General features: G+C 46.5%; 1 protein-coding gene across 3 annotated transcripts in view; it reads right to left on the bottom strand.

Annotated features, from left to right (window-relative positions):
* Window positions 1–342: 342 nt before the first annotated feature.
* The window catches only part of HS3ST1 (heparan sulfate-glucosamine 3-sulfotransferase 1), a 30,402-nt gene continuing 13,815 nt past the window's right edge, over window positions 343–16,929 (bottom strand). For all 3 annotated transcript variants that reach the window (XM_080659221.1, XM_080659223.1, XM_080659222.1), the window contains exon 2: window positions 343–1,791. In XM_080659221.1, the coding sequence (XP_080515347.1) occupies window positions 747–1,682 (936 nt within the window). In that variant the 5' untranslated portion in view covers window positions 1,683–1,791 and the 3' untranslated portion in view covers window positions 343–746. The remainder of the gene's footprint in view (window positions 1,792–16,929) is intronic.

Below are 16,929 nucleotides of genomic sequence, written 5' to 3'. Positions count from 1 at the left end.
ACTTTATTGCAGGTTTCACCCACCTTTATTGTAGGTTACACCCTTTGCTGAGACCAGTATACATACAAGTACCCCCTGAGTCACAGGCGTATCACAGGGAGCTTCTTACTAGTTATTAATATTGCTTTGTCCACCTTGAGTTTACATGGAATTAAAATCCACACTCAGGTATGTGCTGAAGTCAGGAGTGGGCAAAACTGTCTCCTCCAAAATAACAGGGGGGTCTCAGTGAAGATAAATCTTACAATGCAAGTAAAAAAAAGTAAATCTGATGATCACAGCAAGACAGTCAAAATTAAAAAGAGCACTGAAGGAAAGAAAGGAGGAAAGACGAACATAATATCCGTTTTGTTTTTGTTTTTTTAGTAACAAAGGAATATGGATTCTCCAATGGGTGCAACATGGACAGCTCTTTTGAGTCAGGGGCAAGGTAATTATATTAAAAAAAGACAGCGTCTCCAGAATTTATTATTATTTCTTTTTGCAGTGAAATCTTTTAGTTCCTTCATATAGAGACATATTACACAATGTTAACAACCATGAAAAACAATACAAAATGCCCTCAATTTAACAAGTAGAAAAATATAACTAGTATATATGGCAATTGTGAATCTAATACTGTACAGAAGTCATTTATGGATCTTACAAATAAATTATAGCTTAAATGCCTTTTAAAACGTCTTCACCCCTAGATGTACACCGGAACTTACAGTATCGGGAAGGTTCAGAGCCTAGCTTATTGCAAATCAGTGCCAGTCAAATGTTCTGCCCACAAGCTCAAAGAATTTCTTATTTGGCTCGTGGAAATATTCGTGCAGTTTATGGAGGAGTTTGGGGTCCACTTGGGGGTGCGCCCGGCCTTTGGATTCATGCAAGCAGCGATCCCGCCCGCTGTCCCGCAGGCAGTAGAAGCCCTTGGTTTTGTTAAAGTAGAAGTTTGAGGCGTTGATCTGCGGGGACAGCTTCAGGAACCTCTCCACCTTCTGGATCTCGGGGAAAGGGTCCCTGATGAGGCGGTCACCGTCCACGATGTGGATGCGGTGCAGCGGGAAGAAGCGCAGCCAGTTGCGCATGTGCACGTGGTAGAGGCTGCGGTTGAGCGCCTTGTAGTCCACGTTGAGCCGGCCGTCGCGCACCAGGAACTCCTCGATGGACGGGTAGGGCTTGTGCTTCTGCACGTGGTTGTACAGCACCTGCGTGTAGTCCGACAGCACGCGCTCCGACGGGTCCCGCAGGATGAGCAGCAGCCGGAGGGCCGGGTTCATGCCATGGACCCGCTCAGGCACTTTGGGCGACGTGAAGTACGCGGGGGTCTTTTCCACGGTGAGCTGGTGGGGGGCAGAGAGGGGCATCTGGCTGAGGTACCAGCCCAGGCCTTGGCTGTAGTGCTCCTCCCAGTCGAAGAAGTGCACCTCGTTCTCGGCGGCCGCCACGTCGGGGTGCAGGCTGAGCATCTCCAGCAGCGCGCGGGTGCCGCCCTTGCGCACGCCAATGATGATGGTCTGCGGGAGTTGCCTGGCAGAGCCATTGGGGGCCGCGCCGTCCAGGGCCTGGTCCTGGAGGGTGGCTGCTTTCCACACCAGCTCCTGTGGTCCAGGTTCCGCCCAGGGCGCGCCGGGGCGGGAAGGCACTAGCTGGAGCTGTGCCACCAGCAGCGCCGCGCCCAGGAGCAGCGTGGCCATGCTGGACACCACGGGGGCTTCGCTAGGCCGGACGTCGCTGGGTCATGAAGCGCCACCGCAGGAAATGCCTCCTGGTCAGTGACACATGGGCGTAGCAGGCAGCCAATTACTAGGAAACAAAGAAGGGAAAATATTAACCCCAAATCCACAGGCTTCATGGAGCGGACCCCTCTGTAGCCGTGGGCAGGGCGTCCACCTCCCTGGGGCTCTCTCAGGTTCCTGACCTGTAAAGTAGGGGCGGGCGGCAACATTTCTGTGCAGGACCAGGTAGGGATGGTTTAGGCTTAGGGACATACAGTCTCCATGGCAACTCCAAGAATGCTGTTTTGCTCTAAAGCACCCATGGACAACACACAAAGGAATGGGTGTGGTTATGTCCTAATACTACTTTAAATATTATTTTTACTTTGTTTTCCAACAATGTATATGCTTAGTTTTATGTTTGCAAGAGAAGAGAGAGAGAGAGAGAGAGAGAGAGAGAGAGAGAGAGAGAGACTTGGCTCTGCAGCCATAGTTTGCCAAACTCTGCTGTGAAGGAAAGGGTTGGAAAGGCCTTTTGGACTTCAACAAACACATAGCCCCAGGCCTAGGGGTAGGTGATATAGAAGCAGACATTGTTCCTGCTCCCTGCCCACCCCCACTCCCCCTCCACCATGGGGCTCCTGATCTAATAGGGCAGGTGAACCTGTCGAAAGATTGGTCATTTAGTTCCAATTCTTCACCCCACTTCACCCCACCCTCCATCCACTTCCTGCTGTGGCCTCATTGTGAGGGGACTGCCTCACAATTTGGTTTGGTTTGGCCAATGGCCTGTGGTCAGTCCCCAGACCAGGCACGGAAAGGCCACGTGTGTCTCCACTTGCCCTCTCGCCATGAGAAGAATGTGCCCGGCAGCCCCTGCTCCCAGGAGGAAGGGGGGAGACAGGGGCAGCGGAGCCACCATGGCTCATGAGTGAGAATGCACCCTGGTGCTTGTCGGGCATTGAGTTTTGGTGTGGCTTGTACAGAACACTCATATGGGAAAGGTTAACAGATGCAACCTGACTGCAGGCATCGACACGATATATGTTATGATTACACTCTAGGCAGGGTCCCATGAGGGCATAATGTCATTCATTTGGCCTGAAACAGTTGGGGAGGGCTTCACAGCAGAGGAAAGCAGGGGTGGGCAAACTTTTTGACTCGAGGGCCACAATGGGTTCTTAAACTGGACCGGAGGGCCGGAACAAAAGCATGGATGGAGTGTTTGTGTGAACTAATATAAATTCAAAGTAAAGGAGCGGAGGGGAGAGTAAGAGAACTGGATAGAACAGCCGGATCCGGCCCGCGGGCCGTAGTTTGCCCAAGGCTGGGCTAGAGGGATAAACACGTGAGGTTACTAGAAAGAGCAAAAAGCCTTCCTGTGTGCAAAGCCTTACCGTTTATAAAGTGGCCCTGCAATCTGCTCAGGTGACGTGTCACACAACCCTACAGTGTAGGGTAGGAAGACAGGGCAGTTAGAAATGAGAGTCTTCCCCAAGGACACTAACATTCAGTCCATTTCAAAATTCAGAGCCCAAATTAAAAACTCTAAGCTCAGGGCTCTCTTTCCACAAACTCCCTTCTTTACACCTTCTCTCTACCCCTCTGGGATTTATCACAGTTAGGCCTTAAAGTCCCTCAAGCACACAGGCACTGCTGGGTCAGATGGACGGATGGCATGGGGTTCCCAAAGGCAGGTGAGTCATGGTTCATGTTTTCTGGGTGCTGATAAACAACAGTCTGAAAGAGGAGGCAGCCAGCTATCCTGTAGGTAATCCTTGTCTAAACACAGGGCTGGATGACTTGCAGTGGTTCTCAACCTTTCTAAGGCCGCGACCCTTTAATACAGTTCCTCATGTTGTGGTGACCTCCAACCATAAAATTATTTTCGTTGCTACTTCATAACTGTCATTTTGCTACTGTTATGAATTATAATGTAAATATCTGTGTTTTCCGATGGTCTTAGGCTCTACAGTAGTGGTTTCGCGACACACAGATTGAGAACCGCTAGCAGGGTCGCCTAAGACCATCGGAAAACACAGATATTTACATTACGATTCATAACAGTAGCAAAATTACAGTTATGAAGTAGCAACGAAAATAATTTTATGGTTGGGGGTCACCCCAACATGAGGAACTGTATTAAAGGGTCGCGGCATTAAAAAGGTTGAGAACCACTGGCTTAGAGACAGGCTGGGATTGGGCACTGGCATTTCCAGAGTCAGTAAAAGTGTTCTCCATCAAGAGGACCCATCATCTTTAGACCAGGTTTAAAATTCACTTAGTTTAACTCTTGTCCAGAATGTGTAAACAAAGAACCATGCCCAGGGCTTCCATTTTAATGATCAAACCAGTTGATCTATTTCCCTCAAATATCAACTGTTTGGGGAAAATGTATATGAAAGAACAAGCAATTAAATAGCTGGAAACCTCTGGAGAATCCCAGAAAGCTGGAGAAGAGACTTGCAAGACTGGGTGGCATAACTCTTTGGGGAAATGAAGGGAAATGTTTAAGGATGACTGGTCAGACAAAATGTGGTTCAAGGTTGGTTCTACTGATTGGATAAGCTCAATTTAATGGGCCATTTGCTTTAATCAATTAAACATTTCAGTGTGTTTCAGGCAAATTTCATTTCCTTCTCAACTGTTCATGTGGGTCAACAGAACGGGAACGGGCTGGCTATGCTTGCCTTGTACATGTTTTTATGTGTGTGCGCACATGTACATGTGTGTGCTTTTATAAATTTGTGCCCGACTCCAGGCCCCAACCCGCCCCAACCCTGCTACACCTGAGTGACAGAGTTGGAGGCCAGATCTGCAAGTCATATTGTCTGACCATCCTTCCCACCCTGTTAGGAGGTATCCTGTTAGCACTGTGCACATCAGAGATCTTTCTCCTAAAGGGGAATTACCAGCAGTCCCAGAGAGAAAAAAATGAAATATAGTTTGCCCTTTCAAAACAGAAATGAAAAATAAAAAAATAAATAAACTGGGAAGTTAGTAGTTTACAAGCTCCTCATTTCTACTTAAAACTTTCTAAAAATGTATTTACTTATTGTAAGCCTTTCTTCAATATTCCAAAAATATTTAATATTCAAGCTATATGGAAAGCAAAAGCTTAGCTACTAGTGAAGTGTTATACACACAGAGAGAGACAGAAAGGGAAACAGAGAGAGAGAGAAAAGCACACACACACACACACATACACACATATATATATGAGCTATATATAGAGAGAGCTATGTGTATAGCATGTGCATGTATGAAACTTTAGCCAATTAATATGTATGCACATATATACTGAGTGGCCAGATTATTATGATCTCTGAACGCATAATAATCTGGCCACTCAGTGTATATCCTATATAATAAAAGGCTAATATGCAAATTGTCCCTCGACCAGGAACTCGACCAGCAGGCAGGCCGGCTAACTGCTCATGTCCCCTCCCCCTGGCCAGGCTGGCCGGACCCCACCCATGCACAAATTCATGCACTGGGCCTCTAATACACACACACACACACACAAACACACACACACACACATATACACACACACTGAGTGGCCAGATTATTATGCGTTCAGAGATCATAATAATCTGGCCACTCAGTGTATATCATGTGTATATGTATGCACACACACACATATATATCTGTATATGTAAATTTATATATATAAAATATATCATAAACACAGTGGCCATCAAGAGCCACAGTCTTTCTGTAGTAGTCTTTCTGTAGTAGTCTGATAATTGTTCAGTGGCATAGACATAATTTCTGGGCCTCTTAGTAACACTCGTAGAAAAGCAAAGATCCCCACACTCAGGTGAGTCTATAAGCCAGAACATCTGAGCCGAATGGATCCTGACAGTGGGATTCTGAACATCAAGGCAAAAGAGAGCCATTGAGCCACTGTCTTTTATTTTGTGGGTGAGGAGGCCCCGAGATGACTTGCCCAAGGTCACATGGAGAATCCAGGCTTGAACTTGTGGCTCCTGAGTTCCAGTTCTGTGTTCTATCTGCTATTACTGCTGCCTCCCAAGCATGAGGTCTCAACATCCACTAATGGCAATGGTTTTGGGGTCCTAAACCAAAAGATCCCAAAACCTATCCAGCAATGAAACCCCCTGGCCACCAACTCCAGCATCAGTTGATACCCACAGGGTGAAACTCATTCCCTAGTTCTATTCAGTAGAAGAGTCAAGGACTCACACAGGTGATGGGGTCAGGAGTCCTTCACTAGGTTTGATCTGAGTCTAAGTAACTTAACCTCTCTTAGTCTCAGTCTCCTCATCCATAGAATAGTAATAATCCCACCATCTCCAATGGTTACCTTTGGACTGTGTATCAGTGAGATGCCGTGGATCAATAAGCACCATCCAAAGAAATCCACTGTGAACCACATTTGCACTTTTTCCCTTAACAAACAAATACTGACTGAATTTATGCTACATATCTAACATTTTACCTAAGCATTGACACGGGTGCCCATTTTTACCAATGCCTTCTCCCTTCCGTAATGCCAACCACAGCCTCTCCCACAGCAGGCACACGGCATGTGAATTATATAGATGAAAGTATACCACAGTTTTAGTTCATTCTCAGAAAAACTCAGATCTTCACTGGCAATCAAGAGGTGCTCATGAAGGTGAGAGTAACCCTTCCCTGAGGTGACAGTAACCACTATTCATTTATGTGTCTCTGGTACTTAGTCAAATCTTGCCCTATGTCAAATCATGTATTATTATCACTTCTATTATAAATGCGGAAATGACCCACATGTGCATTTTAAAATTTTCCAGGAGCCACACTAAAAACAATGCAATTAAGTGCCGGCTCATGGTCAGAGTCCAGGCCCCCCTGCTGTACCCTTCCAGTGCCTGGGTGATTTCTGGGACACAGTGGGTGCTGGAGATCCTGTTTGCTGAATGGACATGTCAAATGTAATGGAAAGCAAGACACATGTCCAAAGGTCCTGAGAAAGACTTTTAATTCAGTATAAGGGAAACCCAATAGTTTGTCTATAAAAACAACTGCATCAAAATCGAGTTTTTCAGCCTCTGGAGAGTCAAACAGAAACCAGATGTTGAAAGGCAGGCTCAGCATTTCTAATGATAGTTGGACAGGGTCACCTGAGAGTCTAGAAAATATTTTAATTAAAAAAGGAGGGGAAGCAGTGAAATAACCCTTCAAAAATATTTTAATTTTGTCCTTAAGTTTTCTTATTCCATGATTCACATCATGACCTAGATTTCAAATGTAATTAACTACAATATATTCTCCAAGTCCCACCCCCCGAAGATTCATGATAGAATGAAATACCGAGAGTATTTCACAGGAGGGCATTCAGTGCGTCGGGAACAGTGGTGTCGGTGATCCCTCTGCGGGACACCTCCCCGGCCCCTGCACATGAGAGAGACACAGCTGTCACAGGCAAGAGTCACCCCCAGAGAACATGGATGAGCAAAGCACTCAACCACACATCCTTTAAAGGTTTAACAAAAGGGTTGGAAAGGAAAAGATTACTTACTGAGTGCCCATTGTGTGCCAGACAGTAAGTACTCATATATAAATGACCCCTTCGAATACTCGCAACAATATGATGAGGTGGTTCTTCTCATTTTAGTTTACATTGTTAAAAATATATTTATTGATTGATTTCAAATCAATAGAGCGAAAGGGAGAGGGAGAGAGAGATAGAAACATCAATGATGAGAGAGAATCATTGATCGGCTGCCTCCTACACACCCCCCACTGGTGATCGAGCCTACAACCCGGCGTGTGCCCTTGGCTGGAATCGAACCTGGGACCCTTCGGTTCACAGGTCGATGCTCTATCCCCTGAGCCACACCAGCTAGGGCTTATTTTACATTTTTTAGACAACAAGAAGATAGCACGCAGACGTGGAAAAACAAAGGAGTGTTTGCAATTGGAAAGATCCAGGCTAGAATTCTTACAGCTGCCTGACCTCTGATAAGAAGCTTCTTACCTATCGGGGTTCAATGTACAATTCTGCACAATGGGCTAAAACCTACTTCCTATGGATGCCATCGTGATTAAACAAGACTCCCCACACTGAATAAATAAATCACAGTGCCTTTCTCCCCATGACAAATAGGAAATCGTGCTATTCAGGTTGAATGACCTCCTCAAGGTCACAGACCCAGGAAGTATGAAGACTAAAATTCTACAGGCCATCTCTGAAGCCCGCTGCACTCTGCCCATGACCGGTGATGCTTCTGTGGGCAGTGGGAGTGTGTTCCAGGCAGGGGCAGCTTAGCAAGAGCAGGATGAGCAAGCAGAGAGGACCAGAGCCTTTCTACTGCAATGCAGGACTGCCTCTCTCCAGCTTCATGGGTGCTGAGTGATCTCATTTTCTGGAATGCACTGAAACCTGGTTAAAGGCAATGCGAACAACGGAGCTGTCATTCCCCTATCCAACCGACTCCAGAGCAATCAACAGGATAAGATCATTTGTTCACTTTCAGAGTCACACAAGTCTTCACTTTTGTCCTTGCACAACTAACGGATGAATGCTTGGCAGGGGTGTCAAATGTCCCTCCTGGCAGGTCCTCTTGGAAACCGAGAAAGAGGAAACAGCTTAGCTTGTGCCTGTCAGACTGGGAAAGGACAGTGGTATCTCAAAGCTTGCATAAATATTTATTTTCTAGAAATTGCCTACACACGACACTTTTCAACAAATGCTGACATTCGCTTTTGTTTGGATTTACTGATGGCAATTGTTGCACGGTAAGATGGGTGGTAAGATGGGTGGAAAGGACCCAAGGCCAGTCCCGGGAATGCTGGTAAGTTTCCCTGGGCCGAATTTACCATCTTGGACAAAGAAGGGTGTTGGCCCATTTTCCCCTTGGAAAGGGGGTGGACCCTCAATGCTCCTCCTCCAGCCTTCCATGCTCCCCTGCATTCGCGCGATGCTGGGAGGTTCCTCCCTATTTCAAAAGGGTGACTGGACTCCCAGAACTGAAGGAAGGAGGTACCCAGGCAAGCCAGGAAGGACAGCATGGTGTGGGGCAGGCACAGAGATTTGGGGTCACCAGAAATAACTGTCAATGTTGTTTTTGAGCCTCTGAGAACTCCAGGATGCACTGGGGATGAGCAAAGTGGCCTGTCCCCCAGGGAGTCTGAGGTCAACCCACCCAGTCTTCTCCAAATAAGGTGAGAGATTAGGGCAGAAGGATCTGGATTAGAAGCTACAGGTGGGAGGTGACTGAAACTTCCCTCCCAGAAGCTCAGCCCAATGCTTTCCAAACTCAGAGGCACACTCCAATCCCCTGGAGATCTGCTTCCAAATGCAGGTTCAGATCTGAGAGGTTGGAGAGGCCTGGGTGTCTGTGTTCCTAACAAGCTCCCAGGGAAATTGGCTGCCCATTTGGGCCCTTGGATCTTGCAACCTCTGAGCCCAGCTGTGAGCTTGAAACCCCTGGGCCCAGCTGTGAGCTTGGAACCTCTGGGCGCAGCTGTGAGCTTGAAATCTCTGGGCATATCCGGATTTGGATTCTAATCACCTTGGCCTTGAGCAGGGTGGCCAATTTTCTTTTGGTTTTTGTTCTTACTGTTGTTTGTTTTTAACTGCAGGATGAAAACAACTGTGGAAGACAAAATAGAGAGATCGGTCTGGCTTCAGAGGTGGTGTTATCCCCAGAGCCAGGCGGAGGGGAGATGCTGTATTTCACAGAGGATTTGGGGCCCAAACCTGGCTCAAATTTCAGCTCTACTGCTGAAAATCCTGCAGGCAGCTTTGAAGCTCATAGTCTTAGGTCAAATGCACTGGCCCTACATTTCACCTGCGAGGCTTCAATACAACAGGCTGTGTGGATGCTGAGGATATTAGCATATCGCCTGGTCCATGGCAAGCCCTCAAATTCTGGGAGCTATTTTTGTCCCTAAAAAAGAAAGCTGTGTGGTATAAATGGGATCCAGGCATGATAATTAGTCAAACTCATTTGTTCATGATCCACAGCACTGCAGTGACTCAACCAGACGGAGGCTCGAGGAAACAAGGACAGCATCACCTGGACGGGGTGCTGGCTCTCTGTTTCTAAGGGGCGCACAGCCACTGAGTCCTTTGTGACTGCCCCCCCCCCCTCAGGAATATTGGGCAGCCAGATCCGTGAGTCTGGGAGGGAAAAGGAGGAGCAGCTACCTCTCTTCAATGTGTATAATCTGCACTGCTGTGCACAGGAGGCAGCCTTGACCTAAATAAATCCTTCATTAGAGGCAGCACACGTGGAGCTTCGTGACAGGAGGGCGGATGGGCCTCTCTTATTATTTGGTGCAGCTGAGTGGAAAGGGGGGCTGTGCCAGCAGACAAGGAACAGGAGTGACTGCCTCAGTGCATGCCAGTGGGCATGGCCTTCTGATCCTGCTCCAGGTGAGACCTAACCTCCACACAGGTGCCCTCTGAATGTGGGAGTATCCTGGCTGGAGTGGACAGTTGACATCACTCTGTGGATGGGAGCACTCAGAAATCCCATACATCTTCCCAGAAAGAACCAGGAAAGACATAAGGTGCATTAGATGCTGAAGGGCCATGAGCCATCCCCTTGTCTTGTCCAGATCCCTGCAGAAGGGAAAACTGAGGCAGGCAGAGAACAGGAACCCCAAGGTCAAGCATGAGGCAGCGGAGCTGAATCAGAAACAGAGGTCTCCGGATGCCCTTGCCACTGCACAAGACATGGAAGGCTGGGCTCATTTTGTGTTGGGGTAGAAAATATTGAATAGTATGTAGCTAAAAAATAAATACATACAAACCAAACTAAATTCTTCCCCTGGATTGGCAAAGACGGGGGAGGATTGGCCTCATTTCTGGGGCTAGCCTGTAGGGACTGAATGTTTGTGTTCTCCCAGATGCATGTGTATTTGGAGATGGGGGCTTTGGGAGGGACTCAGGGTTAGAGGAGGCCTTGAAGATGAGACATATGATGGGATTAGTGTCCTTCTAAGGCAGGGGTGGGGAATCTTTTTTCTGCCAAGGGCCATTGGATCTTTATAACATCATTCAAAGACCATAGAAAATTATTAACTTAAAAATTAGCCTGTTAAAACTAAAACCATTTCACCTAAGAACAGGAACGAGACAGGGATGCCCACTTTCACCACTCCTGTTTGACATAGTACTAGAAGTGCTAGCCATAGCAATTAGACAAGAAGAAGAAATAAAATGTATCCAAATTGGAAAAGAAGACATACTAGTAAAACTGCCATTATTCACAGGTGACATGATACTGTACATAGAAAACCCTAAAGACTCCATCACAAAATTATTAGACTTAATAAATGAATTCGGCAATGTAGTAGGATACAAAATTAATGCCAAGAAATCTATGGCATTTTTATACACCAATAGTGAACTTACAGAAAGAGAGATTTAAATAATGATGCAATTTACCATTGCACCAAAAAAATTAAGATACCTAGGAATAAACTTAACTAAGGAGGTAAAAGACCCGTACTCTGAAAACTACAAAACACTGAAAAAAGAGATAGAGGAAGACATAAACAGATGGAAGAACATACTGTGTTCATGGATTGGTACAATCAACATCATTAAAATGTCCATACTACCCAAAGCAATCTATAGATTCAACACACACCCCCATTAAAATACCAACGGCATATTTCACAGACCTAGAACGAACTCTCCAAAAACCATCTGGAATAAAAAAAGACCCCGAATAGCTGCAGCAATCATGAGAAAGAAGAAAAAAAGTAGGAGGAATCTCAATACCAGATATCAAGCTGTATTACAAAGCCACTGTTCTCAAAACTGCTTGGTACTGGCACAAGAACAGAAATATAGACCAATGGAATAGAATAGAGAACCCAGAAATTGACCCAAACCACTATGCTCAATTAGTATTTGACAAAGGAGGCATGAACATACAATGGAGTCAAGACAGTCTCTTCAATAAATGGTGTTGGGAAAATTAAACAGATGCATGCAAAAAAAAAAATAAATAAATAAAACTAGACCACCAACTTACACCATACACAAAAATAAACTCAAAATGGATAAAAGACTTAAACATAAGATGGGAAACCATAAAAATACTAGAGGAATCCACAGGCAGCAAAATCTCAGACATATACCAAAGCAATATCTTCACTGATACCGCTCCTAGGGCAATGGAAACTAAAGAGAAAATAAACAAATGGGACTGCATCAAAATAAAAAGCTTCTGCACAGCAAAAGAAAGCATCAGCAAAACAACAAGAAAGCCCACTACATGGGAGAACATATTTGCCAATGTTATCACTGATAAGGGTTTAATCTCTAACATTTACAGGGAACTCATACAACTTAACAAAAGGAAGATAAACAACGCAATCAAAAAATTGGCAATGGACCTAAATAAATACTTTTTGATAGAGGACATAAGGAAGGCCAAGAAACATATGAAAACATGCTCAAAGTCACTAATCATCCGAGAGATGCAAATCAAAACAACAATGAGATACCATCTCACACCTGTCAGAACGGATATCATCAACAAATCAACAGACGACGAGTGCTGGCGAGGATGCAGAGAAAAAGGAACCCTAGTGCACTGCTGGGAGGAATGCAGACTGGTGTAGCCACTGTGGAGAACAGTATGGAGTTTCCTCAAAAAACTAAAACTGGAACTTCCATTTGACTCAGTGATCCCACTTCTAGGAATATATCCCAAGAAACTAGAAACACCAATCAGAAAGGATATATGCATCCCTATGTTCATAGCGGCATAATTTACCATAGCAAAGATTTGGAAACAGCCTAAGTGCCCATCAGCAGATGAGTGAATTAAAAAACTGTGGTACATCTACACAATGGAATACTACGCTGCAGTAAAAAAAGAAGGAATTCTTACCATTTGCAACAGCATGGATGGAAATGGAGAGCATTATGCTAAGTGAAATAAGCCAGTCAGAGAAAGATAAATATCACATGATCTCACTCATTTGTGGAATATAATGAACAACATAAACTGATGAACAAAAACAGATCCAGATACAGAGAAGCATTGATCACACTGTCAAACCTCAGAGAGAAGGTAGGGGAGGGTGGGGGTAAGGGGGTAGGGGTAAGGGGGAGAGATCAACCAAAGGACTTGTATGCATGCATATAAGCCTAACTAATAGACACAGACTCCGGGGGCGAGGGGGGAGGGCATGCGTGGGGGGATGGGGGACTATGGAGGGATAAGGACACATATGTAATACCTTAATCAATAAAGGAAAAAATAAATTTAAAAATTAGCCTGTTAAATTTGATCAAACATTTAATTGACCCACCCCTAATGCCTTGGCAGGGCCAGACCAAATGATTTGATGGGCCTTATATGGCCCTTGGACTGGACTTTCCCCAACCCTGTAAGGAGAGGAAGAGAGACCAGAGCTCTCTCTGCCCCAGGAGCACATGAGGAGATGACAACCACATGCGAGCCAGGTGAGAGCTCCCAGCAGGAGCGGAATCATTGGCATCCTGCTCTTCAACTTCCCAGACTGCAGAGCTGAAAAAGCAGTGCTGTTGCTGTTTAAGCCCCCGGTTTGTGGTATTTTGTTGGGGCTGCTGAGCAGGCTAATACTCAGCCCTTAGAAGAAACAGTAAGTTTCTGCTGTGTACGTCTTTCCAGGGTGGTGCTCACCTGTCTCCTGGATTCTGGCAGGTGACATCAACCTATGAAGCTGGTGTCCTGGGAGGGACTGCAGCCAGAGGCTGTGCATGTGCATGTGATCTGCCTAAAACGCCAGCTGCCGACAGCTCTGCAGATGCTCTTGGAGGCGAGGGACCAATGCCCTCTGATCTTTTGCTTTTACAGATGCAACCATGGATATTTATGTGAAAACTCCTGATTTTTATGAATGGAATAAATGGGTATTAGTTGCCACATAAGGTGAACTTGAGAAAAATAAAAAGACTGGAGGGCAGAGACTGATGCCTGAGGTCTATATTGGCCCACACATGATCGCTCGAACTTTTCCATGGCACTATGATGTTTCTAAGACTGCACGGCATTCCTGGGGATTCAGAGATGATGCAGTTGCTGTCCGTAGGAGCTCCCTGTAAAGTAGAAGACACACATGCAAGGAAACCAGCCACCATGTGGGTGTGAGCAGCGATCCAGTCACAGGTAGGTGAGAGCACAGAGGAGAAGATGGACCTGGTGGAGGAGCAGAGAGGGTCTGCCTGGTCTGATTCCCTGGGAAAGGCCTCCAGCGTTCAGGCATAATCTGGGAGGAGACTTGGCATCTGCTGGGCAGGGAGTCCCACAGGAACATTCATGCTAGTAGGTCTGCAGCAGGAGCAGGGCTGGGCGCGTGCCGGCCCTTGGCTGTGCTGGGGCTGGCACGGGACACAGTCTCTTGGAGGCAGTAGGGATATGAGGCCGCACCAGCCAGGAGGGCCATGACCTGAGATTTAAGTACACAGTGGACTGTCAGAGTGGCTGTCCGAAAAAAAAAAAAAAAATCAACAAATAACAGTGCCGACGAGGAGGAGGAGAAAGGGGACCCTTCAAACAATGTCAGTGGGATTGTAAACTGGTGCAGCCACTATTGGCAAACAGGACGAAGTTTCCTCCAAAAACCAAAAATTGAGCTTCCAGACAAGCCAGCTGTTGCACTTCTGGGTATTTATTAAAAAAACAAAACAAAACAAAAAAAAAAAAAACACACACACACAAAAAAAAAACCACACACACACACAATAACAACAAAAAACTCACATTAATTCAGAAAGATATATGCACCCCTATGTTCTTTGCAGCAATATTTACAATAGCTCAAACATAGAAGCAACCTAGGTGTTCATCGATAGATGAATGGATAAAGATTTCATATTTCACACAATGGAATATTACTCAGCCATAAAGAAGAATGAAATCTTGCCATTTGCAACAACATGAATGGGCCTAGAGGGTATTGTGCTAAGTGACACAAGTCAGAGGGAGAAAGCCAAATACCATCTGATTTCCCTTATATGTGGAATCTAACAACACACATGAATAAACAAAACAGAAACAGATCCATAGATACAGGGAACAAGCTGATGGTTGCCAAGCTGATGAAGGGGGGTTCAAGAGGGTGGGTGAAAAAAAAAAGAAAAGAAGAAGAAGGAAACAGTGGAAAGAAAAGCACCATGGCAACAAGATGAAGTACAAAGTCCTGCGCTCGAAGCCCAGCAACGCCGCGTACAGGCTGCAAGTTGGGGCAAGGTAATGGGAAATCGTGGCCACCACGGGTTTGGCTTCCGTTAGTCTTTCCTTCGGATATGCATGTCCTTGTTTAACCTGATTGTTTACAGAGAGACATTTCAGTGAGCTCTGAGTACTGACGCGTACGGTGAACGGCACGGGGGCTGAAACACTGACTCACACGTCCCTGCCTGCCTGCCTGCGAGGAGCTGATGGGAGACAGGCGTGGAAGCAATGAAAACACGGATTGTAGCTGGCCTTGGTGTTACATTGCCCAATTTTTAGCCTTTTCGGAATTAAAGCATTGCCGTTCATGCAATAGTCCCGGATAAAGCCATGGCACATAGCGTTATCCTCCACCCCACACACATCCACACAAGGCTGCGATTTCTATTTGGCCTTTACTTGAAAATTTTTAAAAATAGTACTCAAGTTAAATATTCCTAAAGTCTTAAGCTCCAGGTTCTGCAGAAGGAATTAGTACTTCATTTCCCTCTGACACGAGCTTTAACTTACCCAGAATGAATTTACTTTAAACAGGGCTGCCTGCCTTATTATCTTACTCATCTTCCAATCTTCAAATGCCACCTAATCCATTCACAAGAACACCACCTGGATCCTGCACTTGACACAGCCATGGCCGGGACCTCCCGTTAACTCTTCTTACAGTTTCCATGTCGTCCGATTAAATATAATACTACGTGTTAAGGTAAACCATCTCCAGACTGGTCAAGTATTCTTTCTGGATGATTCATGCTTTATACTTTTAAAATAATATGCATTTATGATAATAAAGTATTTGAAACAAGCTGGCCCATAAAGTACATTCGAGTAAGAAAAGGCAGCAGGTGAGGGCAATTCTGAACACAGGGGACTGTTCCCTCAGCAGGGCTGGTCGGCCTGGGAACCAGAGTGGTGGGGGCTCAGACACAGGCAAAGGCAGGCTCCTCCTTCAAGACCACAACCACAGACATGGCCCTGGAGCAGGGGCCTGCAAAGCTGGGGAAATGCCCACGCAGCCACCTTGAGAGAGTTCCAGAAAGGACGGGACACAGGCTGACATTGACTTTGCCCAGAGAACATTTTCTCAGGTCGCTCTGACCCCTGAGTGGGGCAACCAAGCCTGGCTGTCCATCTGAGCTCTGGGAACCTCAGCCCAATCATCCTCCTTTCGGGGAAGACTGGTGTTTCCCAATATAATGATGGCATTTCCACTTCCCAACTGCCAGGACCTGAGTCCTTCACTCTGTCACCACCTCAAGCCACAGTTCATTTGGCCGAAAATCCTGCATTCCTGGGTCAGGCACAAGGCGGGGGGAGCCCTGCTCTGGAGCCAAGCCCCCAGCATCCTCACAATGTCCCCTGTGCCGTGAGGAGCCTCCCAGGACAACGGAAAATGAGTGCCTGACTGCGGGCACGCCGGGCTAAGCTGAGATAAACACCCCTCGCTCAGTGCCTCCGCCCTGTGGCTGCTGCTCCCCCAAGGGCTGGTGGCAGGACTGTGCTCACTGAGCTGAAGGGTGCAGGTCGCCATGCCAGAGGGACGAGAATGTGTAATGCAGAGCGCCTCTTAAGGCTCCAGGCTGGGATGCACCTGAGCTTTCTCAACCACAGAAAGTCACAGCCAAGCGGACCTTCTGATAGGAAAGAAGGTGCAGCCCTCTTCCATGCCCGGTGCCACGAAGCGCACCGTTACTTATCCCAGGTCAGGGAGGAGTTGGATCGGGAGAGCATCCAAGACAGACCTGAAAGAACACCACGTTCCAACCCGGAGGAGAAAGGGCACAGGTGCAGGATGTGAGGCAGAGGGAACAGCATGTGTAAAGGGTGGGAATGTCCACATTCCAGGCTTATCCGGGAACAAGGGGTGGTGGCCCTGAGGTCAGAATATGAGGTGTGTGCACAGCGGGGAGGTTGGGGAGAGATGATGCCTGGAAGATGAGGATGCGGCTGCCAGGCTGTGGGATTTGAATTCCATTGTGACTTTTACTATGAGACAAAGCAGGCAAAGATGAGCCGCTTTGAGCTCCCCCGAA

The sequence above is a fragment of the Plecotus auritus genome (assembly GCF_963455305.1).
Source record: "Plecotus auritus genome assembly, chromosome: 1".
In the NCBI taxonomy this organism is placed as follows: Eukaryota; Metazoa; Chordata; class Mammalia; order Chiroptera; family Vespertilionidae; genus Plecotus; species Plecotus auritus.
Note: the sequence above shows the minus strand (reverse complement) of the source record. Positions and strands in the feature narration are given on the sequence as shown.